This window comes from Perca flavescens, chromosome 13 (assembly GCF_004354835.1).
Source record: "Perca flavescens isolate YP-PL-M2 chromosome 13, PFLA_1.0, whole genome shotgun sequence".
Lineage (NCBI taxonomy): Eukaryota > Metazoa > Chordata > Actinopteri > Perciformes > Percidae > Perca > Perca flavescens.
The window spans coordinates 21,246,790-21,274,515 of NC_041343.1; the positions used below are offsets into that span (position 1 = coordinate 21,246,790).

The following is a 27,726-nucleotide window of genomic DNA, read 5'->3' on the forward strand; positions in this document are numbered from 1 at the left end:
TCCAATTAAACAATTTGTGTCCATAACCACCTGCAGTAAAAGCCAGTTTTTGAGCAGCTGTGAAAAGCTCAGCGGTCTGCTTTTATGAGCAAACAGCAGTGATCAGGTAGCCGTGTGCAGAAAGTTAAAGAGCATTCCTTCAGAATTCACTTTCCCCTCCTCTCTTCCTGCTTCACTCCTGGTGCTTTATGATCTTAAGAGTAGAGTAATGTAATCAAATTCATGTGTAGTCAGCAAAACTGTGCTTGTCCCCAAGCGTCAAATTCACTCTTGGAGCGAGGTTTTTCTAAAATCAATCCCATTTTTCCAAGTTTAACAGAACCATTTCCATCTTTAAGGGAGAAAAAGCCTGACAGCTGCAGCAGTAAGAAGAAACTGACGCTCAAGTCGAGAACATTCTTGAATTCAAGTTGGTTTTCATTGGATTACAAGAGACATTATCTCACCTCAATGGCAGACTGCTTCATTTCTTTTAAGAAAAGGAACCAGTTAGGACTGAGCTCGGTTTATGAATACATCACTGGAACTCGTTAAGATGGGCATTTCTTATGTGCAGCTGCAAAGTTACAAAGTACACTCAGTCAGGTGGAACAAGGTGCAGCCAGGATAGAGTTGCAAATGACCTTAAGATACAGACACACACAGACACACACAGACACACACAGACACACACAGACACACACAGACACACACAGACACACACAGACACACACACACCTCAAACTCCTTTCTTGTTTTTCTACAATTCACATCGTTACATTTCGCATTATTACGTCAATACGCATGTACAACTCATTAATACCTTTAACCAATTCATTTAGCTAACCAGGGATTTCATTTTTCCACGCACACAACCATGGCTTCTCCTAAAAAGTCCCCCTCCACTCGAAATGTGTTTCGCTCATTGTTACGTCATACTTGAATGTTTGACCTTCACCGTTCAAAATGATGTACTGTATGTGCAGAGTTTGACACTAGGGAACTGTTTTCACATCCATCTGCTGAACAGAGGACGTTTTTCTGTGCTCACCTTAAACCTCAGTTTAGGACTTGTTTGTACAAAAAAAACTTTTCAGTGAAATACGAGGCATGTTGTCGGGGGAAGGAGCAGCTGTAATTTTAAGATTTTTTACTATTGTGTTTTTTTTTATATTAACCTTTATTTAACCAGGAATAAGACAGGCAGCAGTATAATTAAGACCGTTTCAAACATAAAAACATAATTTAAAATGGAGAAACAAGATCAAATTACAGACCTATAAGATATCGAAAACAAGGTAACTGAACTTTTTTATGCAAAAACAATGCTAATCAAACATTCTGATACGTCTTAAAATAAGTCTGGAGGTGATCTTTAAAAGAATGACAGCCTCGATTGTGAAGCTACACCTGGACAAGTTAAGATAATGATGCGGCAACATGACATAATTATCACACTTGGCGCTGTAACGCTACTTGATTGAGGCCAGTGCAACAAAACAACTTTGTTATACTGTAGGTGTATATTGGTCAAAGTGCTTCTGTAGAAACGTCACTGTACAAGAAACCACCGATTTCTATTTCAATAATGAGCAGCATGAGAGAAATTGAAATTGTCTCAGCGTTCTCTTTAAAACAGAACTGTAACTTTGCGGCCGAGCAGATATACAGCATGAGTCATCTATGTAAGGTACACCGACACAGATGCGCTTACAGCTCTGCAATTAACTTACTGCAAGTGTGAGACGAGCAATTCCCTCACTGATGGTGATGTGATGGTGCTGAAGCGTTTCAAATAGTCAAAAACTGATGTAAAACTGGTGTATACTGGTTTATGCTTGAATCCCACTTCCTTTTTTACAGTTTCATGTACTCTTAAAACATTTTGAATTATAATTAAGTCTTAACTCTAGTGTATTTATAAATGTGCCACGAGAATACAAACGTATTTCTTTTGCAGTTCCTCTTTCAGTTCCTCTGATTGAACAATTTCTATTCAACCCAGTAAATCTCACAAATGTTACATTCCTAAATATTTTTTGTAAATCTACATTCCTCTCTCTTGCCTCTGTCCAAAATCATGCTGTACATTTAATACGCAATCAAATTATAGCGCCTTTCACACAGCCTGTTCAAGATGGGCATGTTGCGCCGTTATTCTACCCCGCTGTTCTGTATAAAAGGAATGGATACGGAAGGGGGGGACAAAGCTGTTCTTCTTTGAAGACTGCCTAAAGACAGAACCAGAGGAAACTATGGATAAGGGGTTCCACGTAACACTTCTGAATGGCAACACCTGCCTAGAAAAAAGGGAAATAGGTCATCTTGTTACATCTGCGTATGAAACATTCTTTAGGGCCAATAGTGGAGGTGGCACACCAGCAAAATAAGTCCCATATTGTTGTGAGAGAAAACACACAAGCGAGTAATACCACAGTGCATCGAGGGCCTGAGACACTGTATCATTGCTGGGTAGTGTAACACAATAAGCCCCCAAGCTAAAATATTTACCAGCTTCAGTAAAGCTAGAGTCCAAGGCCAATAATCCACATCAAAGGTTCAACTAATGAAACTAGTACAGTAGTAAACTAAACAGTAGTTTCCTGTATAGGTGTCACATGGGCTCCGCTACATCCACGCCTCTTTAGGAGACACGTCTATTTGTATTGATTCCAACGGGCGACGTGAACGTGAACACAGATTATGAGCGATTATTTTGCCCCATAGTCACCAAAGTAACACATCAGGAGAAAATTAACTTTGTTTGAGACCTGTTTCTGTCTCAGGACCAAACTCTCGCGAGATCTGGCAACACAGAGAAGCTAACGTCAGCTCATGAACGCCCTTACAAAACTAATCACCATGATGCTAAATATGTATTTGTACCTGTGTAAATATCTAACGTTAGCAAAAGAACATAATAAATTATTCAAATACAACTTTTCATTCATTCACACAACGTTCACTACACATTCAAACGAGGTCACGCCCCTTTAAGAGACAGGAAGTGTGTACCGTTTCATACCATTGGCGCTGGTTGAAATCAATCTCTTTACTATAGAGGATCTTTGTATATGTGTATATACATGTGCCATAAATCTGTTTGCTTAGATGTGCAGTACAAATACAATAGATGACCAGATGTATGACCCTGATAATTAGCTTTTTAATTCTAGATGTACTAGGCAACATACAACTGTACTTAATGAAAACAATCTGTTGATGAAACATAAGGAGTTTTCCCATAATCCCACTGTTACTCTGAAAATCTAAAGAAGTTCATTTGTTCATGTATAATGCAACATGCTAATGTGCAACAACAATACACCTTGATCCCAACTTACTGACATTTTGTAACCACAGACTGAAAAGATACCACATGGGTTGATGTCCGTGCAGACACGAGGAAAACATGCAAATTTAGTATGCAAATAATTATTAGTCAAGGCTTTACTCTGAAGCACCATCCTATGCATAAGGAGTTGCAGTGTGTGGCTGCCAATGTCAAACTGTCTTGAGGCAAATTTTAAGTTGTTTAGTCTTTTATTCTTACAAAAATCCAGTGTTCTGCTAAAAATGATCAGTTACACCAGAAAGAACAATGTGTTCTGTTGCAAAATGCTGAATGTGCATGGTGCTCCTTATTTTTTTTAGGACAAATATATGTAATTTTGATCTAGTATAATGTTAAGAGTCAGAGTGTGTGTGTGTGCGTGCGTGCGTGCGTGTGTGAGACAGTCTGCCCTGACAAAAGCGAGGCAACAATAGCACCAGAGCTGGGCTGAGTCGTGCCCTAATTTCCTTCTCCTCCACGCTACGTCACAGCTAGACCCCCAACCCCCACTGTGCTGCGCACACACACGCACAAACACACACACAACCCACACACACACACACAATTACAGAATATTAATAACTGCAGACAATATGTTGCATACATAAAAACATATAACACACACCCTTCTCTCCTCTTTGTGCCTATGTGTCTGCAGAGGCATGCCTTCAGACAGTGACACCCCGTCTCGCTTTTCTCTCCCTGATTCTCGTTTCTCTCCTCCATCCTCTACCCTTCCCCTCCTCTCCTCTCCACAACCTACATTGCTCTGCTCCTCTATAGGCGGGTAGAAAATAAGGCCATGTCGGCTTTTAAACACCACTGTAAAAGACAACGACACCCCCTCTCACGCACACTCTTTTTCTCTTTCTTTTGCCCCTATGCACATACTCTTCCTTTGCTCTGGGCCTTTTTAAAAGAGGGTTCACTCCCTTCATCTGCCATAATTGAGAATTAGTTATGGTGTGGTGTGCAGTTGTGTGTGTGTGACCCTCATCTGTCAGCACAGTTGACAGTTGAGGAAATGTCAAGGAATGACTGCTATTACCCTTCTTATTACTCACCAACAGCACAGTGGGTGGCTGCAGGAAAACAAAGACAGAAGGTAAAGAGAGAAGAAGATGGAGACAGATATGGATTTGAACAGTGCGCGATATCGCAGGGAATTCCTTCTCCTTCTCTGGGACATTAACAAGCTCTCATAGCCCGCAGCTTGTTTGTGAGGTTGCTAGGGGCAGTTAATGGTTCAATTTGAAGCCAGAGTAAATGCCTGAAAACGAAGCCATTATTAAGACAGTGCTAATGGGTGGAGGGCTGTTCTTAACCAGTAACAGGCCGCATGCAATGGAGCACACATGCCTGAACAATATGTGTGTGCTTTTAGGGTAAAGCCTCTGGTCGTTTCCATATAGCAGTGGTTCTTGGAGAGTAATTTTAGTTTTGGACTATGTTTTTAAAAGTTAAGGCATCAACTATTTGTCAATTGTTTTATTGGTTAAATCAGGACAATTATGTAGGGCTAAAATAGTCGCTGAAAATGTTACGGTTCAGCCAAACCCTTTATGTCCAAATTAAACCAGAGACCAACTTCCACGTCAAGCCCTAGCTTCTGATAGATTGAAACAATTTCAAGTTCACTTTGTTTTTCTGCTCAAATAAACCTGTATATAATTCCTTAAAAAAATCGAAAATAACATACATACATACATACATACACACACACACACACACACATATACATATATATATATATATATATATATATATATATATATATATATATATATATATATATATATATATATATATATATATATATATATATATATATATATATATATATATATATATATATATATATATATATATATATATATATATATATATATATATATATATATATACATATATATATATATATATATATATATATATATACACATACATATATATACACACACATACATACACACACATACATACATACATATATATGATTTCTTATATATGAGAAATCATCTAGTATAACTTTTGGTGAAAAGTTGAGATAGTATGTTTCAAAACATTTTGACAAATGATGTTATAGCCCACCTAGTTTTCCTTTTCTTGTCTCTGTATGTCTCTATATCACCGTAAAGTGTATCGGTCATCCTGACATGTTAACCCTCCATCAGTTAGCATCATATCATCAGCTCGTTGAAGCTCAGAAGATATATAGTGTGCAAAGGGGTCACTAGGCCACATAAATACCACTCTACATAAGGAATGTACTATATCCATATTTACATCATACATGCACAAATATGAAACCACACATACACACACAGCCAACACTAACAGGGGAATCTAACCAACCAGCTGTGCTCGCTCATGTTTCAGCCCTCCGGGCCCTAAAAGCTCTATTTAATGGGTAAGAAAAATAACCTACATGACAGAATGATATGTCACGCTTTCACTGTAACAAGTGTGTGTGTGTGTATATGTGTGTGTGTGTGTGTGTGTGTGTGTGTGTGTGTGTGTGAATTTGATTATTACATGTCAGTCTTAATGGTACAATGACTCTCAGACTAAAACATCCCTAACTCCAGGAAACAGCGCTGTCAGTGCAGCGGACGATGACCTCATTGTGAAAAACTAGTCCATAACAGCTGAGCCCTGAGACTCCAAGCGGTTAATGGCCATTGGATATGTATAGATACAGGTTCTAGCTTTGTTTCATTACTGCAATCACTGATGGTTCAATTGTTTTTGTGAGTAAATTATCTACCGACTGACAGATTGTCTGTCAGTCACTTTTTGGTTGAACTGAAGCTGATTCTGATATTTTTTTAAATGAATTACAAAAAGCTAAACTGAAACATAGGATAATACAGATAAAAAATAACACAGAACATTTGAAAGTGATAATATATAGTACCTCTAACAATAGTACCTCCAAATCCATTTATCCATGCTTATTTGAAATTAATGATTTAATTTCTGGAAAGCTACGGGGGCGTTTGAGTGACTGCAACACAAAACAGATCTGGTTGGTAATTTTACACAATGCTTTATGAAATTTCTGCCACATTACATAGTGAGGATGGGGATAGTAAAGAAAAAGATCTGGTGTCCCACTCAGACACATTAAACAGACGACCGGCAACATACTCTCCTGAGCCAAGTGACATCAACTTCAAAATAACTCTGTTGCTCTTTACATTTTTAGTTGAAAACATGGCAACATCATGTGTCTGTGTCACATAAACTGTCAAAACACAGTGTCTCATTTCCTCTCACAGCCCCAGTGAATGCCAAGCTGGCAATTAGGGTTTGTTTAACGGATTGAGCTGTGTCATGATAGAGGTGGAGCAGAGAATCAAACATTTCTACAGGCTCCGTAATTCACAAGCTAGATCTGCCCTTAAATGACATCTGGCTAACACACACACACATTTGTGTCCATGTTGTATGTATGCATGTTAGGGGTGGGAATCACCAGAGGCCCCACGATACTTATGTCACGATACAATATTATTGCGATTTTAAACATATCGCAATATTCTGCTGTTTATCGTAATTTATTACCTTTTTTCCAACTTCAAATTTTTCCCATTTTCAAATGATGTCCCCAAAAGGAGATTTTGTCAACATTTGTTGTATCTAAAAAGATACATTTCTCTGTTTGTTCATCTCACTTCAATTTTGTTGCTGCAAAATGGGGATTGTCAAGCAGACAAACTGACCAACACAGATATAATACCAGATCGATACTTGGCGTCTGTGTATTGATATATTGCCACGGAAAATATCCCGATACTATGCTGTATCGATTTTTTCCCCCACCCCTAATGTATGTATGTATGTATGTATGTATGCATCAGCTACTTAGTTTGTGTGGGTCTCAAAAGTACTTATTCAAGGGAGACTTTGTGGTTTTCAAAGTCTATACTGAAACAGTGTGTGTGTGTGTGTGTGTGTGTGTGTGTGTGTGTGTGTGTGTGTGTGTGTGTGTGTATTGCTACATATCCGTAAACCAGTTTGACAACCACAAAGAGCTGCTGTTAATTTGCAATAGGGGTGATCTCACCCAGTGATCTCTGGGTGAAACTTCCTTTATTTACACTAATGCCGATGTGATGTCAAAATGTCTGACTTGAAAAACAACTGAAGAAACTAGCTTATAAAAAGATACATCAGTATCAGTGTAGGGTTTTTTTCATATATGCAAAAGTGAGGACCTTTTTATTTGTGTTTATATTCAGATAGGTTATTTGTAATCAATGTTTAGTAATCAATGTTTAGTAACATTTATTGTTATATTTCCTCTTAGTGTCAACTGATTATTATTAGAAATGTGCTGTACAGTCAAGGGAAGGGCAATGTGGAAACACACTTAGTATAGTTTTTTTTAGGTACACTTAGCTAAAACTAATCCAGCCTGATACAACAGTCCTGCAATACATTTTACTTTCATAAAGGTTCAAATGTAGAGAGGTGTTGATTCAACTGTATGGTCATTTTGGGGCTGCAGTTTGGGTTGCTGTTGAACAGTATTGCAGTTATACAGACAGATGGTCCTATTATTATGTCCACCACATCCTCATCAATGAGGGTTGGCTAAATAACAGAAACTCATCTCTTTCTCATCATCTGTTTCTGTACCCAACAAACTAAGTGTATATGTCAATATAAAATGACATGGGCTATATGTATGTCATTTCATATTGATATACAATATGATACAGTAAATGTAAGTGATTCAGTTGTTAAAGACAAAACAGATTGGGATGTGTGGTTTCAAAAATTATTACATTTTGTATTATATTTAAATAATATATATTTGTACTGCTGTCAATTGATTAAAAGTGTAATCAAGTTCATCACAGTCATGGGCTGTGATTAAATCACAATTAATCGCAAATTTAAAATACTAGGATTTACTTGTAAACGTGCAGTGTTGAAATAAATAAATGCATGACAAACTTCAGTTTTATCTCAACCATTAACATTTATTACTTTTTTGCAATATGGGCCGGTGAGTTATTTTAAACCACGAGAGGGGGGCTGTAAATCAGAAAGAGAGGACTGTGAGTTTGCAGTGTGTTTAGCGATTGTTGCCGTAATTCTAAGCCAATGAAGTGTGTTCCGTCGGCAAGGTAGTGGTATTTTTAGCTTTTCTTATTGTAATTCTAAGCCGAGGAAGTGTGCCTGACTGGCGTGTGGAGAGGACAGTGAGGTTGTTGGGTTTTTAGCGGTTCATACTGTAATTTTAAGCCGAAAAAGTGTGTCTGTCAGTTGGTTACAGAGCTCCGCGTGAGCACGGGCTTTTATGACTGTCAATATAGCCAGCATCTACCGTTAGCTACTCTGCTGTGCTGTGGAGTAATGTCTGGCTATGTGAGACTAGCATCTAACGTTAGCTACTCTGCTGTGCTGTGGAGTAATGTCTGGCTATGTGAGACTAGCATCTACCGTTAGCTACTCCGCTGTGCTGTGGAGTAATGTCTGGCTATGTGAGAAAAGCGTCTAGCAACATTGTTGTGAATGCTGCGGTCTCAGCCTGGCAACCTCCGTGAACTTCGAGTCTGGGCAGGAGGGGGCGGGGGAGACGACTCTCCAGTATTTTGAATTGGTAGTGCAGTAACTATTTTAACCGCTAGCTGCCAGTATTACATACAATATTACATATTGCACCTTTAAGCCATATAAACTTCCCACAACTTCAATATTTTACTACATATCATGATTGGTACTCCCAAAAGTTGTTATAAGTCTTATTTGGATGTGCAGTGACCTAACCCACGTAAAAACCTAGTGAAACGACATTTTCCACAATAGAAACATGATATAAATGGGAAAACGTACTGTTCTAGCTATAAAAATGGCAGAATCATCCACAGTGCATGATATTTCAAAAAACGCGCTATAGGTGACGGCAATGAGTTGTTAAGATATATTCACAAAGGCGTAATAGCCCAGCAACAATCTATCTAAAATAACACCTTTTGGGAGTACCATTCATGATATGTTGTAAAATATTGAAGTTGTGGGAAGTTTATATGGCTTAAATTGTATGTTTCATTCGTCCCCCCATGCTGTTTCAATCGTCCCGACCAGGAGGCACGAATGAAACGCCCCACTTTTGCTGTAATAATTCCTGAACGGTTTTGTTCAAAGCTAAAAATGCAACTGTATTTGACAGAGGACAGGTGTAGGTTGCTAGTGACAAAATATTTAGCTTTCAGTGCGATATGATCGCTTTGTAAATTACGTTTAAATAAAAAGCTACCGGGTGCGGGGATCACCGTGTCCCGCTGGAGCTCCGACTGCAGGTCGAGGTCGGCAGCGAAGCTTTCTGGCGATAATAGTAACGTTGCTCTGCTGGCCGATCCCCACTGATGACGGTCCGTCTGCGGCTGCAGGACCTGGAGCTCACCGCCAGTGTTTCAGTTTGACTGTTAAAAAGTGTTAAGATAATAAAAAGGTATTTATTTAGAAGCAGGCTGGTTGGTTAGTTGGTTAACGCTAGCTTGCTATTCCACTAAGCTTCCATGCTAGCTCTTAAGCCGGACAGAGTTGTCACTCATCTGGCGATAGAAACCCTGCTTTCATCGTTCCGTTGGCTCAGAGCTCCACAGCCACAGTCCAGTTACAAATTAGTTTTGCACCAAATGTATCGTAAGTAAGTGTTGCAAAAGTCGAGGCGCAGATGAGCACATATGTGAAGTTGCAGTGACAGATTCGAGAGGTTGTAATCACTGAGTTGTGGTTGTGATGGAAAATGAACCTGAGTAAAAAGAAATAAAGTACACGAGTAAATGTTGCATTACAAGTTTGCAGCTGTCATTGTGTTCATGCAAATATCAATCTACACATTTGTGAATATTTTTTCTGCGACTTCCAATTCAGATCACGTGTGTGAATATTTTTTACAAGTGCAAATTTTAACATAGTTCAGAATTTTTTGTTCTGCAAGTTCTCACATTGTATTCTACAAGCTCTCACCTTTTGCACCATTTACCTTCATACACTGCTGGTAGAAAGGGGGAACAGTTTGGTCCATTACGGTGGAAACCACATTAAATATTAATTTAATTATATAATATAGTGCCAACAGTAACAACTCTGCACACACAATAAGTTCTAGGTTAACTATTACCAACTGTATTGAACCAATGCATGCGCTCATTAAACGTGACTGGTGATGTGTACGTGGATAGGCACGATATTAAATCACTGGAATAAACTACTGTTGCTAACATATTTCTTTCGGTCCAGGTTTATACAAGCCTATTTATTGATTGATTTATTTTCTTCTAACGTTACACTGGTATAACGTTAGTGCTGCATATTATGACCGTTCTAAAAGCTCGGATTTTATTTTTATAGGCTTTATTTACTATTACTTCCGGGTCACGTGGCCAGCCGGTCTCTCTTTTAATGTAGATATTCAAACGGAAGAAAAAAAAAAACGTACACGGACCGTTCTGTCCTTCTCTGGTAAAATGCGTGGTTAAATTTAAATAAAACCACATGTCAAAGCGGTCAGGAGACATTGGGGCTCCTCCTCCAGCAGCAATTAATAACTAACAAAATATGAGTGGCTTCCCAGGACAGTCACACATCCTCTGAATACTAGTCAGAGGGTGTCGAGATGTGTTGAAAGATGCAGCAGAAAAGATTTACAGTGCAGCTGCATGGAGAACTTCAAAGTGCTGTTAGAAAAGACCTTTTGCAACTGCTTCATCTCATGTGCCAGTAAAGGCCAACAATACGGTGTAGTACAGTTTTAAATAGATTAACTAGGAAAATCTGCTGACTTGTTCTTTGTTAGGCAGCACCCTGCTACAATGGCACAGAACAAGCAAATGACTCTCACTCTCATCCCAACTGCAGCGAGTCAGGCCATGCTGTTTGATTTCTAGATCTCACCAATGAACAAAAGCAGAATTGTCTTTATAGCCACGCATCAGCTGACCGAGCTTTGTGGTGACAAGAGAGCTGGGCAGTTTGTTTTAAAAAAGGTACAGCCGATAACACAAGGGTGGAACGTTCAGGATAACCGACTGGACTTTCCAGGATTTGTCTATCTGGCTATGAGCAGTGTGAATAATACACTATATACACCAAAACAAATAATAGTATCTAGAGTATCAGGAGTGTGCATGTACAGCCTTGCACCATGCGAACTAAACACACATTTAACAAATAGAGTGGAAACACCTGCCAGTTTTGTTACTGCAAAGGTGAAGAGATAAGGACAATTCCGGTCGATTTCAACACGTAGCTCCTTTTGTAAATTTGGAGTGCTGTCAGTAGCGAGAAAAACGAAAAACAATCGGTGTTTGTCTACACCGTGTTGAGGCTGAAAGTTTCAAACGTGCTTTTAGCCTCTTAACATGTTCGAAATGTCATTACAAGTGCCTACCCATGTGAAGTGATTCCTTCCAAGTGAACACAGTGAATCTGACTGCACTATATGTGAAAGAAATGCATAAAATGTGTGCCAATTCAGCTCTGTTTAGTTCTGGTGTTGAGAAAGATGGCAAGATGAGTGCTTAGGGACAAAAGTACAACACCGATATACATATTTATTAATTTAATGATTAAATAAGGTAGTGTCTCCAAATTTACCTCAATTATAACTTGACTCCTGCTAGTTGTACTACAGCACTTACTTTTAAAAAATAAGCATATGCCTATTTTTAAAATATTTTTGTATCTCTTTTCGGTGTTGTACTTTGTAGACCGTCCCAAAGCACTCGTCTTGCCGTCTCAACACCAGAACTAAACAGAGCTGAATTAGCACACATTTTATGCATCTAGTGCAGTCAGATTCACTGTGTTCACTCAGAAGGAATCACTTCACATGGGTAGGCACTTGTAATGACATTTCGAACATGTTAAGAGGCTAAAAGCACGTTTGAAACTTGCCTGGTTTCAGCCTCCTGGGTGCTAACTGTGCTAGCTGGGAAATATATAGATATCATATCGATATCGTGATATGAGACTAGATATCGTCTTAGATTTTGGATATCGTTATATCGTAATATGGCATAAGTGTTGTCTTCTCCTGGTTTTAAAGCTCCATTACAGTAAAGTTACGTCATTTTCTCAACTTACCAGACTGTTGTAACGGTTATATTATTTGCCTTTACCCACTTAGTTATAAGATCTCCATTACTGAGGATTATTTTTCAAAAATCTAATTGTGTAAATATTTTGTGAAAGCACCAATAGCCAACACTACAATATTGTTGTGGTATCGATATTGAGGTATTTGGTCCAAAATATCGTGATATTTGATTTTCTCCATATCGCCCAGCTCTAGTGCTAACGTTAGCAGGAGGATATGGAGGATTGTTTTCGTTTTTCGTCACTCCAAATTTACAAACAACAGAGCTACGTGTTGAAATTGACCGGAATTCTCCTTTAAGAGTTTTTCTGGATAACACAAAGTCAATTCAAAGCAACAAACCCTGCCATTAAATGTATATTTCGTGTACATTTTTATTCCTGCTTGGTGGCACATAAATTATACGTTTAGGTTTGTTCCTTCCTGAACATAATTCTTGGAACTGTGTTTAGCAGGCCTACATTGAGAGCAACTAGAAACTGGAGTCATATTCCATGTAAACATAATTGGCCCATAAAGCGGATTCTGAAAATTCAACTTAAGTCCAGTATGCTGCTGTGAATCAGTCATACAAGGATCTGTTCCTCTTCATCGGGATGGAGCTTTTTGGCAATCCTCAAGTGATGACAATGACTGACCTCCCTTCTAGACTAGTTGCTTTAATGAACTCCCTAGGCATTGTCCAAGGATTCAACCAAGAAGCACATAAGATGAAAGCTGGAGAGTGAGTCTTCCCTGATGGAAAAGGCAAACTCCTCCTCTATCCAGATAACCTGTCCTATGTATGTTGCTAGTATAGATCTACGACATTCCACTTCCGGGATTGCTACGTTGCCGACGGAAATTCCGCCAGATTTCACTAGTTTAGGTTGGATATCCGTTGCCTTGGGCTTCCTTTGTGTTGGCATTTTAAACTCCGGTCATTTTAAGAGGACTTTGGTTAACTGCTCCTCAGATCTCTGCAGGGTAAATCCAGACAGCTAGCTAGACTATCTGTCCAATCGGAGTTTTCTGTTGTACGACTAAAACAACTTTTGAACGTACACATGTTCCACCAAAACAAGTTCCTTCCCGAGGCTAGAGGCCAGAGGCGCCGTTGCTCCGTACGGCGCTTAGCGACGCCCATGACGATTGGGATTGGTTTAAAGAAATACCAATAAACCAGAGCACGTTTTTCTCCCAATCCGGAATGCTGTGTGGACTCGCCAGACCCTCCTCCGCAGCGCTGTGAAAGTAGGTCTGGCAATGCGAGAATAGTATGTTGCTAATAATTACTGGGGAGGTAAAAATTGACATAACAAATACAAATCTATTGTGGTGCACTGCTACCAGCTTGTCTGCACCAAAAGCAGAGAGGTTGAGTCCAGGCAGCTGCAACCATACCAGACTGTCTCTTTGTGCATGTTCACTATCAGGCAGCAATCTGGAAGTGCTGTCAGTTATAACAGTTATTTTATAGGATGGACAAAGTAGTTAAACCCCCTTATCAGCATTAACCAGCATCACAGCCTTTAACACAATACGGTGTGAGTAAAACATACACTGACTACACACTCCCTCTAAATGCCCTATAATGTAAGCTGATGGGAACAAATGTGCTGACAGCTTCAGGGCTCACTCAAATTCACCAGCGTTGCCTCTTAACTTCTGAAATGTGCTTTATCAGTAACGCACACGCAGATGCGATGCCAATGTGACCGAGATAGGACTTCCAGCGAAGTCTCTTTCACATACACCTGAAGGCATCTCAAGCCTTCTGTGACTCATTCTGACAAAACCACATGCACCAATATGGTGTCAATGTGGACACAGCACGAATGAAATGTCAGTCAACGAACACACACACACACCTGACGTTACACTTACTTTTCAAAGCCAGGATCAGAGCTTTGCCGTCTTTAATCAGCTCCTTGATGAACTTGTTGGTCTTGTCCAGCTCCAGCTCGTGGGACTTGAGTCTCTCCCTGAACTGCGGGCTGTCCAGGTAGCAGTCACTGAACTCCAGAGCAGGTAGTCCCATCTTCTTCTTCTCCACAACCTGGACGACCCGGCAAAAAAGTTCCAAACAGAAGACGGAGGAGGAACAAGAGGAGGAGAAGAGAGGAAACCCTGAGCTACTACTAGGCTACTACTGCTGCTGCTGGAAATGATGGAAAATCCAATAACAACATGTAAACAACGGGGCGGTGATGTACCCGACAGCAATGCCTACCTACATAACCTTGCTTTTCTTTCAATTCAAAAGGCAAACTCTAGAGTTGACAAAAGCAAGAGTCCCCCTATTTCTTTCAGCATGGCAGCAACAGCAGCAGCAGTCCGACACGGAATCCAATGAAATGAAATAAAAGTCACAGCAGACTATCGCTATCTAAGTGTCTGGTGGGGTTAAAAAAAAATGACTTCCTCAGGTAAACCGGTGTTGCTTACTTCTCGATCAACTCATTGTGGACCGGACAGAGTCAACCCGGGGCGAGGAGGGAGGGAGGGAGGAAGCAAAAAAAACAAAACTAGCCTCGTAAATGCGGTGTCTTCCCTGGGCGGTTTTAAATGCGCTGCTATCTGCACTGCCCCGTTCAGCTCAGCACTGCAGACCGTCATCAACCTACCCAGACGCGGATGATCTCCTGATAGACGTCTCTCTCGGCCAATGAGATGGCCGGGCTGGAGAGCTGACCCCCCCCTGGGGGGCGGGTGTGTGGTAAGCTACTCTACAACAGAGATGTTGAAAATAGCGAAGAGGGCTCACTTTGATCCTGTTTCTCGAAATGCTGTTCCTGGAAAGAGTTTGTGTTGCTGCATCCCAGCAGGTGCTGCAGTCTTCAAAGGTTGCATTTCAACTATAGGCATTCAGTTCAATTCAGACTTTGTTAAGGACACAACTCATCATTGTCTCATTCCAAAGGTTCCTCCAAATGACGTAGCACTTGTAGCCTAGAAAACTAGAAAAATCTACAGCCATGCTAGCAGCTCTGTGAGGGTGTAGCCTACATGCTAACATCAGCATGCTAACACCCTCACAATGACCATGCCAACATGCTGATGTTTTGCAGGAAATAGATTATTAACCTGTGGCTCACATGAATGTTATTACTTTGCATGGGCTATATGGTCATAATAGCCTGACAAGCCAGACCCACATCAAATTAAATTTACTGCCGCTAGGGTGCATCTAGATTTCTAAGCTATGGTCATAAACTAGATTGGACAAATTGAATTTTTGACAAGTCAGCAGATTAACAAAGTCATTAGAATCTATCCAAACATGATCTTTTGCAAGTTCACAACAAGGCAAAGCTTTGGAGATATAAACCAAAAATATCAGTCTCGTAGTGAGGACCACCAAAGTCAGAGGGATTCATCCTCTGGGGACCATGAATGTCTGTACAAGATTTCATGGCCATCCAATAGTTGTTTGGTCTAGACAGAAGCAGAGGACTGACCGACAGACCAACATTGCCATCCCCAAGGCCATGTTGGGGATGACATTGCACAATTAATCTTTTACAGCTCTCAGTATCCCAGAATCTATTGTGCACACGTCGGGTGCACTCAGGTAATTCTAATTAATTTATAAATTCAGGAAATAATAATAGGCATAATAATAATATGAGTGTTTGCATTCAGGAGAGACCAGTGAAAAACCACTACAAAAATCATCCTATACAACCCTAGTCAGCCGAGAGAGTAATAATGTCTTTTCCAAACAATAATACTTCAGATACAAGCATGTCACACATTTGTGTGCAGCTATGATTGTAATCTTGGTGGAGCTGAAGTTGACAATCAAAAAAGTTGGACTGCAGACATCAGTCAGTCAAGCTAACAACATAACCAGTTTAAGCATTTAATGTCATTTTATAATGTGAGGGAAGTAATGGAAGCACAGTTAGAAGGTAGTAGAGTTAGAGGGCCTGCAGGGCCGTCTCACCAAGCATACACAATCTTTGCATGCAGCGGGCTGGGAGGAGAAGCTGATGTCATTTTAGCCAGAGCAGGGAATTTCTGTGTTGCCTTGGATTAAAGCTAGCATCACTCTCTGGCGCCCTGTGTTGGCGGAACGGTGCACAGCAACACATTGTATGGGCAACTTTTAGTGACTTCTTTGACTTGTGATGGGATAGGAAAGCCACAAACAACTTATGTTTTCCTCTACATGTTAAATTCTCCAAGAAGACAAACTAATAAATAAACCTGTAGGACAAATAGCCTCCAAGCCCACTGAATCTGCTTCAGACTAACCTAAAATGTATTGACTGCATATTGTAGTCGCTTCGATGTCGAATGATGGCATGTTTTAGCATTACATGCATGCCATTGACACATGCACGGTTTGTGGTTATTGTGTGAAAACAGCTCAGATTTAGGCACGCTATTTCCTCTGCCAAAGCACAGCACAGCGACTGGCCGCCTGCTCATTTCTCCATCTGTCACAGTGTGGTGTACAGAGATAGCCATTTACAGGAAATCATGGCCTGTTTATTGTCAGATATTGTAAATGAAAATACTCACTATAAAAAAGTGATCGTGGTTCTTACAAAATTAGAATAAAACAATATGAGACACCTTAAAGAATAGCAACCTATATCAATTGGTTAAGCCCAAAGTTTCATTATGACATCATTCATCTGAAACAGAACACAGGTTATCCTTTGACATTGGAGATTGGTTAAGTTAAAAAAAATTCCATTCACATTAGCATCACTGAATGTATTTAAAGATGGTGGCTTAAATCAATATCACTGCTAAGATGCTTTATGGTCATCAAGATGCTGTTAACTAGATTTTTATTGCCCCTCTCTAATTTCATCCTCTGCATCAACCTCCCAAAGAAAGCTTCCTGTTGAGAGAACGGTAACCTTATTATCGACAGATAAAAATATGTATGCATGTTTCCATTTCCTCTTTAGAAACATTAGGCAAATGACAGCCCTTCATAACTTCAATATCCTCCTCAACTTTCAACTGAAGCCCCCTTAAAGTCAGAAAACAAATTCCCACATTGTACAATCTTAAATTTATTACAGCAAGCTATATTCTATAAATGTTGCAGTGCACTCAAAAGCCATCTTTATATGAAATGGGAGAAAAGTATGCCTGCATATTCCAACATTTTCTACATATTTGCTTGGACTTTAAACTGGCATTTAGGAAACCTTGGAATCTTGACTAGAATCTAAAATATAGATCTGCAGCTTTAAAGCAACTGCTAGTGTTGGGACTGGTTCAAGAGGTTCCCTTTTACAAGCTCCTCATAGTCCTTCTTTCCTCTTTCAACAGGAGGACAGTGAAACCAGAGACCCACTTGTGTCATATTCTCAGCCAGAAGTGCTTCATATGGTGAGTCAGAGGATGTCCTTCTGCCCATAGGAAGAGTCAGTTGGCAGTGAAAAAACAGGACTGATAAAAACTAATTTCAGAGCACAATATCCTGCCACTGCAATGAGTACAATAATTGTATGAGTAATATGTCTTTAAATATTCAGAGTGGATTCCTGTGTATTTGTGTGTAAGTACATTTAGAGCATGTTTCAATAATAACAATGGATCAAATTAATATGTGTATGTGAAAGGAGTCAGATATATGCCACAGAGAGTTAGCACCAGACTGCAGTTCTCCTCAGCTTTATGGAGCTTTTCAGTGTCTTTTCAGCTCATTGTGTAGTGGAAAAGCTCTGATGAAAGCCACTTAACACTACCTGCGCAGCACCAAATTATAGACATGTGAAGTTGGAGACTAGCTGCTGAACACAGTGATAGCATTTAGCACTTAAAGAACCATATATTTCCCTCAGGAGTTGAGGAGAGCAAAACCGTGCTAAAAGGAGTGTAGAGTGACTCAAATTCATCAGGCGGATCCAAACACAACGTCAAACACTTTCAAAGTATGGGGATACTATGTCAACTATTGAGAAGAAAATTATTGTTAAAATATCACCAGAACTAAAATAAACATGATTTCATCATAAACATGATGTGTGTGTGTGTGTGTGTGTGTGTGTGTGTATACAGCATCATCTAAATGTGTTTTTTCAATCTAATAGAGAGGGTCTCGCAGCTCCCTAACAAAGGTAAAATAAATAACGACAGATTATTTTCACGTACCGTGCAAAGGGAACTATAGCCAACTAAAGTGTCATTGGAACTTTACACTTTTCAGTTTTTATGATCAATTGTGGTACAACAAAAGGCAGCCAAGCAGATTTTCTGATTGTGATAGTTGACCTATTCTGCCACCTCCTGGTTTAGACAGGTAACACAGCTCTTTCCAAAAGGCCTAAGCAGCTCAGCACTAAACAGGTGGGAGAAAAGTAGGTCAGGCTCTCCAGTTTTTGGCAGTGTACTCTTTTTTTGCTGCATATTCTCTACACAGTCTTACAACTTACAAATACGGAGTGTTTTTCTGAAATGCAGATGTATTATATGAATGAATTAGACAGAGCTTGAAGTATCCATTAGAAGAAGACAAAGGCGAGGCAACTACTGTGAATAATTCACCCAGCCTGCCCTGCACACCATGCTGTTTATTGTCGTGCGAGTGCGAGACAGACAGTGAAAGTGTGCAAAAATAGATACAGAGATTGCTGTTTCCTGAGAAGCCATTTCCATCATTTGAGAAATGTCTACACCCCACAGTGCATATCTAAATATATATTTTTCAGCTGAGTGCATTCACTTTGAAGTTATCACGTTGTAGATGATGGGGCTTTGGGGAGTGCTTTTGGTGTGTCCTGCAAAATTCTGAATTATAAACCACTACCATCATTTGTCTTCCATAAGAGTTAAAGTGATTCTGTGATCACAATAATATGTTTGTTTGTTTGTTTCTCTTTCTGTGTACATTAATACTGCTATCTCTCTAGCTTTTTTCTTATCAGCAGCTGTTTGAGTGTGATGTGAATGAAAGTCTGAATCCAGTCCAGTATCTTTGTATACAGACAGAAACTAAATAGAAAGAGTGTCAAAGTTCCCGTTTGCTTACTCCTGTTGGGGCCCCACTTACAAAACTAAAAGTATTTAATGTGAAATCAAACACCATCCCCTTCCATCTCATGCCTCTTATGGCAGTACCTGCATGTATGAATTGAGAACATTTATATTTTTGTCAAATGTATTTTTTTATTTTTTTTTGATGACTATATATTTTTACTTTGCAGGAATGTGAAGCAAGTCCTGTAATGCTGTAATGTGACCTAACTGTCCTCCGCACTGTACCACTTTGCTGAGCATCTAAGCAGAGACGGCAGAGGTACTGGCATTGTGTAAGATTGATTCTGGAAACTGAAGACATCCTCTTTGTGGCGTTTATAATAAATGTTTATGTTGTGTTGCTCACCAGTGTCTCCAGGAGGACACTGCTTTAAGAATGTATCAGCGCTCAGTCAGACAGGCAGCCCTGCTCATTTCCAGCTCTGGCTGAATCACATTGCCTAGACGCTTGCTTCTCTCTCTCTCACTCACTCACTCACTCGCTCACTCACTCACTCACTCACTCGCTCACTCACTCGCTCTCCCACTCTCTCCCTCTTTCTCTCTCTCTCTCTCTCTCTCTCTCTCTCTCTCTCTCTCTCTCTCTATTCTAGTGTGGTAATTTTAGACCTGACGTTGGCCTGTTAAAATGAGTCCTCTGACGTCACAAGGGTGGTGAGGTGAGGAGGGGGTACAAATACAGACATAAGACACACGTAAGTCTCTAAAGTCCGGCGACTTGCCTGGCGGAGAAAAGAGGAAGAAAGTTTGGCACAAAAGAAAATAGACGAAAAAAAGGACATGATAGCTCATCAGGGGAACTGTTACATGACTTTCTCACAGGTAGGTGACTGACTCACTGGATAAGAGGAGCCTTGTTTGTGTGGGAATGTAGTTGGCTAGTACGGTCATCACCTCTGCTGATTTACTAATTACGGATGTTGATCTATGATGACAGGAAGGCAAGTTGATACTGATACTTTTTTGATAAGTTAATTCAGTTGATCTGACTTGTGTGAGTGTATGTTTGTGCATGTTAAGGATGAACGTTAGCCAAGCAGCATCCATCAACTCTTTTTGTTTTTTAAACTGCATATGGGCCTATATATTCCCTTGACCTTTAATGACATGTCCATGAATCAACAATACTTTATACCCAGCAGCACTTAGTTGAAGGTGATGATAAGTAGAGCAATCTTCCCCCAACCCAAATATACACAAAAGTTCAATCTATCCTCCCACGCATCGGCACTCTGACTCGGCCACCGACGTCATTCCCACCAACAGCTCTGTACGAAGGTCCCTGTGGACACAAACTAACCTCTCATATCCCGCAACACAACATTCTTCTCCAGGTCCTGTTCTCAGGAAACAACGTCTGTAAGTGGGTAGGCCTTACATTGCTCTTGTGGCTTTGTACTGCTCTGTCTTTCGCTTTCCTTCTCCCTCTCTCATTCCCCTCTTACTCCCTCTGTTTCTTATACCTTTTTAAGAAATTCCAGATGGGGGCTAGAGCCTGGCTCTGTTGCAGTTACTCTCTACCTCTGACTATAAATGATACATTGACCAGAGTTGTACAGTACCACTGCTGGCTGGGTCCTTCACTGCTTCTGTACTACTTTTTTCATTTGACAATACAGACTTTATAACTGCCACTGCTGCTCTGGGATCTCTACCCTTCAGGATATTGAGATTACACTAACATTGTGACTTTAAATGGGCTTAATTGTTTTTTTGGATACGTTTTTGAGGAAGCAGACAGTTCAAGGGTAAGACAGACAGACAGACAGGGCTGGTTGGATCCCTGTTCCTCAAGGGGAAAGATATAAAGTGCTTGGCTGCTTGAGATTTGTTTGACTGTTAAAATGTAGTCACCAACTGAATGCAGGGTGATAATACAAAGTATTTGCCTAAAAAAAAAACAATGTGAGGAAAGGGGCTCTTGTGTTCTATTCGTGGCTTACAAAGTCATGTGTAAACTGTTGCATATTCTGAAAGACTATTACTGGCACTTGCAACATTTCCAGCAGGGAGTAAAACCATTAACGCAAATTTCTCTGGCCTCTGCCGTGTCCACATGCTGCTTATTTTATTGTCTGGCCTTGCACTGATTTCAGGTGAAAGTTAGATCACTGCCATCTGGAAAATATTTTCACAAAGAAAGAAGAAAGAAGTGATGTTCAGTCAGAAAACAAGTTTGATCATGTGGCGGCTCTGCTTGAAGTCCATCCACATTTGATTCCCTGGCTGGTTTCTTCACTTCATGAAAAAAAGAGTGCTTTAAAAGGTTGACCGAGAGAAACTGTGAGAGGGAGAAAGTGATTTAGGGAGTCAGGGAAGGCAAGCATTTCCCGTAATCACATCATGAAGGCGGCGTTGTCCTCTTCCTGTTTTCTCTTGTGTCTCAGACACAGTCCAGGTGACATGAACAGTGAACGCAGTGGATCTCCTCTGTCGTTGCAGACACAGGGACATCACTCTGCTTCGTCCAAGCCTCAAACTCTCTGTTGGATGTCTGAGGGAGACATCACAGTGCTGCCAATCGGACCTGCGTCTCTGGACCTGTCTAGGCAGGAGCACCGGACACTGACCAGACTGTACAGCCAGAACGGAGCATATCACCTGAGGATTTTATCAGATGGAACTGTGAGTGGTGGCAGGCAGGAAAATGACCCTTATGGTGAGGAAGGACTTTTTTTTTTTTTTTTTCGATGTGTGATTGGTTGTTGTGTCTCTGAATCAGGGCAAACTAAAAGATATGGAGGAGAGTCTTTTGGCTATAACATAGAAAAAGATTCAAATAAAGCTGAGCAAATTCTGGACTGATAAAACATAAGAGGTAAACAAAAACCATATAAATATAAACTTGAATGAACTGTTAAATTCCTTTTGAGCAGGGTATTAAATCGTAGCACTCCTGGTAAAGCTGCACAGTCATTTGGGTCTGTAAACAGAAGTGCTCGCTTACCCTGTGTACACATTCAGATGACATGGCTTACTATGTTCCCTTAAAAATGCTGGGCAAATATTTATTTCACGAGAAACATTATGGATACATTGTGTTTAAGTAAGTTTATCCTTGGAAAGGAAACAAAAAAGGGTTATGTTGAACAGTGTCATTTTGTGTTGCAGACATCCTGAGGCTGAAGGCTGTGAGCGTAGGAGTGGTGGTCATCAAGGGCGAGATGACAGGAAGGTACCTGGCCATGAACAAAAAGGGACACCTCTACGGATCAGTGAGTTTTTGCACAAAATTGTTGCCGCTGTAAAGTAAACGTCATTTTAAATGAAAAGGTTAAACGTTAGACCTACCTAATAGTTTGAGGAGACGTTTCATTGGGGCTACTTTTCGCCAAATCACATAGAACCTTTCAGTATAAGTTTAAAGTTTTGTAATAGCCTGGGATATTTTCCACAACCTCAAAACACTGGAAAATCCCAGTGCCAAAGGCTGACCAGGTGCAGCAATAATTTGTCATTGACACAAATAAAACAGATGAGCAACATAAGCCACAGATGCATGTTGATTCGTATTTCTATTAATCAGCATGTAACAGACTAGCATCTGCTGTTCTCTTTTCTACCACCTTTGGTTTTCGTGTCTTAGCAAGCACTCAATGATGAGTGTTACTTTCTGGAGAAGTATGAAGAAAACCACTACAACACATATTGCTCTCAGAAGTACAACTGGTATGTGGGGCTGAAGAGGAACGGCCAACCCAAAGCAGGACCAGACACCCACCAGGGTCAGAAGGCCATCTTTTTCCTGCCAAGGCCTGCGGGCAACATGTAAACCAAGACGGCACCAGGAACCGTGGATACGCTCACTGAAGTCTTTAAATGCACATTAATAGTGCAATTTTTACGCCGGTCAAAGTATCACATTTAAAGGTCACTTAAAATCACTACAACAGTGTGGTATAGCCTGAGGCAAACACATAGTGCTGTTTTTGCTGTTAGTTCAAGCTCTGTTTCAATGTTAATACCCTACATGTTTTTTCATTCCTCTTGTTAATGCAATGAATATGTGATTCCAGCTCATGTAAGCAGCTTATACTGTATATGATCATCACAGGGACATATCCAGACTGCTTTTTGCCTATAATCACATATACACCCTCTCACTGCAGACAGAAAATGTGTGCAGTATGAGTGCATGTCAGCCTTGATAAATGGCCGTTCACTTTGAACCCTAGTATGAAATACCACTGCTGGAAGACAGGAACAGGCCGCTTTTACACATAAATAGTTTTACAATTGATCACGTCTGGCACAAAAGAAACCAACCAGGCAGTAAACATAAAAGAGCCGACCATCTGGCATTGAATTCAAACTCAAGCAAACAAAGTCTACAGTGAAGGGAATAATAGTAGTATTATAAGTATTTCAATGCCCTGCTTAACAGTACTTCAGGATGGAATGGTGAGGTGGATCTATGCTGACTTTTGAATGACTGATGATCTTATTAATATCTACTTTTACTCTGCTCAAGCCTGTTTGATGCCTGTTTTTGTAATTACTTGTGTTCTTTGTGAAATGTTAGGAATTTTAAGGACCAGTGTGTAGGATTTTTTGGCATCTAGCTGTGAGTTTGCAGATTGCAACCAACTGAATACCCTTTCCCTCACCCCTTGCTTTTCAAGCCTGTAGTAGAACTTATAGTGGCCTTCAGGTAATGTAAAAACATGAAAGGCCTTTTTTAGAGCCAGTGTTTGGTTTGTCCTTTCTGGGATACTGTAGAAACATTATGGTGCAACATGGCGGGCTCTGTGGAAGAGGACCCACTTCATATCTCCATATAGATATGAAGGGCTCATTCTATGCTAACGAAAACACAATTCTTAGTTTCAGGTGATTATACACTAATGAAAACATAAATATGACTAATATATTCCATTTCTGCCAATATATCCCCCTAAATCCTACACACTGGTCCCTTAAAGGGCCATTTAATGAAAGCAGACAACTGCAAAAAAACAGACAAAAATTTGAAACTGTTTTGAAAATCAGCACCCTTGTAGGGTTAGCCTGACAAAAGTGAAAAAAATTGTATGATTGTATAATTGTGTTGTAATTATGTGCCTAGGTCAGCTGACAGTACTTGTTTCAGTAATGTGAGGTTATTATTGATATCTTGGTGACACCAAAAGCTCAATTGTGGATTGGTTGAGGCAATGATGGACCAAATATTGACCATTCTATTCTGGACCACAAAAGTCACAAAATGTTTCCTTTCACTAAGCAAAATGGCTCAGCTTCACAACCCCACAGATATCTCTGTAAACATACTTTAGTTGAAACACATGTTACTGTAATACTGCTACTAGGATAAAATACTATTGTGAATATTTATTTATAAAGTTTTATTGCTAGTAAAATTAAATTTTGCTGAAAACTGCAATGGACATATTTGAAATAATTTATACATACATACTGAAGGAGAAAAAAGGTAATGTGATCATCTTTTTACAAAGTAATACATATTGTATTAAGTGTACTTAAATGTATGAAACGCTGCATTATTATCCATAAAAATAAATAGTATGTTTGATTTGCTGTAACTATGAATGTGGTTCTTCCTAAAACATAAAAGTGTATAAGTGTACATACATATTTTTGAAGTTTAAAGTGTCCAATACATCGGTTGATAATGAGCTTGCTGCATGTTTGTGTGTGTGTGTGTGTGTGTGTGTGTGTGTCTGACATTGCCTGTAAACATTGTGTTTTTATTAACAAATTAAGCTCTTATAGGTGTTTACCAGAGACACATTCCTCATGACATAAACAGCCTAAATGATTAGGTTTGGCCACAAGATGGCATCATTGCTTTAGGTTCAGTGGTTTTTCGCTGAGGACTTCAAAAGTGTGGGTTTATTATCATTACACATATGGGTCTCGCTGAATCCCAGTAAAAATAAATCATGAATGAAAACAGGTAAATCTAAGAAACCACACAGTTGCTGCCAATAGCAAGTGTTTATCTAGCTGTACTAGGCTACTGTATATGGGTTATGCCAGTTAACTGAGTACACTGTCATAAAATGAATGTACAGTATCTGAAAAATGAATTCCTAAGGCATTGTACATTACTTTAGGTAAGGGAAAAAAATCATCATGTAAAGTTAATCTTTTAGAATTTGCTTTGTCTCATCTCTGATCCCATAATTGTTTTTTGATACCTTACTTTGCTGAGCACGTTTTCTACAATTAATGTTTTTAATAAAAAAAAAATCTAAACTTTAAATTAACAAATACAGTAATGTGTCTTAACTCAGGCAGCCGTAAAACTCTTTGCCTAAATAAAATACAGTATAACATAAATTAAATTATGATTTATATAAGATCAAAGAAACAAGGCTAAACATTCAGTGCCAACTTCCTGTATGTGACAGATTCTTACTTCAGCACTTAAATGGTTGATGCAACCTTAAGGACTCTTTCTGTGAAGATGCCAGCCAAATTAATGTATCTATCTATATCCTTCTAAAGGAAACCCATTTTCACTAGTTTCAGTGAAGACTTGCTGCTTTCTAGTTAAAATGATTGTATCCATAAAGTTGTGACAGATGATACAGCCCAACGCAGAGAAAGACCTCCATTCACCCCGATCAAGTATTTTCACCACGTTTTTTGGAAGCGATGGCATTCTTCATCTAATCCACACTTAATGTGTAACGGCTGAAACAGAACATGGCCTGAAACGCTGTTTTAGAGGCTGCTGTGCCAGAAAAAAGATCCTGGAGGAAACACTGGAACGTGGTTTAAGATGTTTGGGAGTACTGATTCATGGTTCCAACAAGTTCTGTATTATTGTGGGATTTAAACTGAGTTGGCAGAGAGCATCACAGTAGGATTATTACTTTTCCAAGAGTGTGACAAATTGCTATTTCAAATTGAGCAATAGTTCTACATTTTCTAATTTAAGAAATTACTTTCTGATGACCCTTTGTAAATATCAGATCAGAGATTGGATTATCCTCCTCTCCATCCCCTGATTTGTTTTATTTCATAATATTTCGTTGACTTCTCTGCTGAAGATCTACATTTTACATTGTCAGTTGTCAGTGAAGTATCAGCACTACTTGACTGCTTGACCTGCAGCTAAAGTATTACAGTATGTCTATTCTATATATTTTGTCTATCATGTCTATTAGTATGTAATTTCTGGGGGAAATATTGTACTTTTTATTTGACAGCTATAGCAACTAGTTACTTTGTAAGTTATGTAATACAATAATAATGTACAATCCAGTGACTACTTTCATTTTTGATAGTTTTTGTATATTTTTCTGATCATTCTTTTTTCACTATACTCAGGTAAATATTTAAATGCAAGACTTGTAATTGTATTCTCTCTTCAAATGTTACAAATCAACAATTCTAACCCACTGGAAGAAAAAAAGTAATACAATTCATTCAAGTTTCAGAAGCAACCAATGAGTGATAAAAATACAAAATGAGCCAAAAAGTAATATGTGATCTGCAAAAAAACAAACAAGAAAGGTAGCCTAAGTTTTTTTCCGTCTTTAGGACATTGACCGGACAAATGAATGTTGGTGGACATAAGTATTAGGCAACCTGTGACCTCTTATTTACAGGACAGTCTCTCCTTCTTCCAGGCCATTCTATGAAACAACACAGCGCATGCACACACACACACATACACACACACACATGCACGCACACACGCAAGCATGCACGCATGCACACACTCACAATCACACACACACACACACACACACACACACACACACACACACACACACAAACCAGGTTGGCCATTGGCCTGCAGGGCTGTGCAGGGCAGGAAGGGAATCATTCACTGTAAACTGAACAAGGACTGGCTTCCTCTGGGAGTCCCCTAGCCTGACAGCAGCCAAGATCCCTGCAACACAAACCACTCTAGCAACACACACACACACACACACACACACACACACACACACACACACACACACACACACACACACACACACACACACACACACACACACACACACACACACACACACACACACACACACACAAATGAACACATACACACCCAGGATCTGGGACACATTCTGTCATCTGTTACTCCTCTCTCTTTCCTCAATTTCTTTTTTCTTTATGCTCCCTTCCTGCCTGTCTCTTGATTTCCAGCCTCCTCTGACCCCCATTTCTGTCTTATTGCTTTCTCCTCATCATTTTCTCACAGCGTTTCTTCTCTCTCTTTTTACCTCTCTGCTAGTATTCTTTCTAATTTTCACCATATACAGTATATATATATATATATATATATATATACAGTACAGGCCAAAAGTTTGGACACACCTTCTCATTCAATGCG

At 39.6% G+C, this 27,726-nt stretch overlaps 2 protein-coding genes across 7 annotated transcripts in view; one reads left to right on the plus strand and one right to left on the minus strand.

Moving 5' to 3' along the window:
* LOC114566590 (rho GTPase-activating protein 26) overlaps positions 1-15,028 on the minus strand; it is a 97,349-nt gene extending 82,321 nt beyond the window's left edge. Inside the window, exon 1 of the mRNA XM_028595162.1 lies at positions 14,298-15,028. Within this exon, the coding sequence (XP_028450963.1) occupies positions 14,298-14,451 (154 nt within the window). The 5' untranslated portion in view covers positions 14,452-15,028. The remainder of the gene's footprint in view (positions 1-14,297) is intronic.
* A 5,099-nt stretch (positions 15,029-20,127) lies between these two features.
* Positions 20,128-24,958, plus strand: LOC114566759 (putative fibroblast growth factor 1). Of its 6 annotated transcripts, none has more exons than XM_028595468.1 (4): positions 20,128-20,240; positions 21,806-22,077; positions 22,530-22,633; positions 23,005-24,958. In XM_028595468.1, the coding sequence occupies exons 2-4, from the start codon at positions 21,822-21,824 to the stop codon at positions 23,188-23,190; spliced, it is 546 nt and encodes a 181-aa protein (XP_028451269.1). In that variant the 5' UTR covers positions 20,128-20,240; positions 21,806-21,821; the 3' UTR covers positions 23,191-24,958. The 6 variants fall into 6 exon arrangements, with proteins under 6 accessions (XP_028451269.1, XP_028451267.1, XP_028451271.1 ...); XM_028595466.1 differs by having other exon boundaries at positions 21,861-22,077; XM_028595470.1 differs by lacking the exon at positions 20,128-20,240 and adding an exon at positions 20,669-20,781 and having other exon boundaries at positions 21,861-22,077.
* Positions 24,959-27,726: the final 2,768 nt, after the last annotated feature.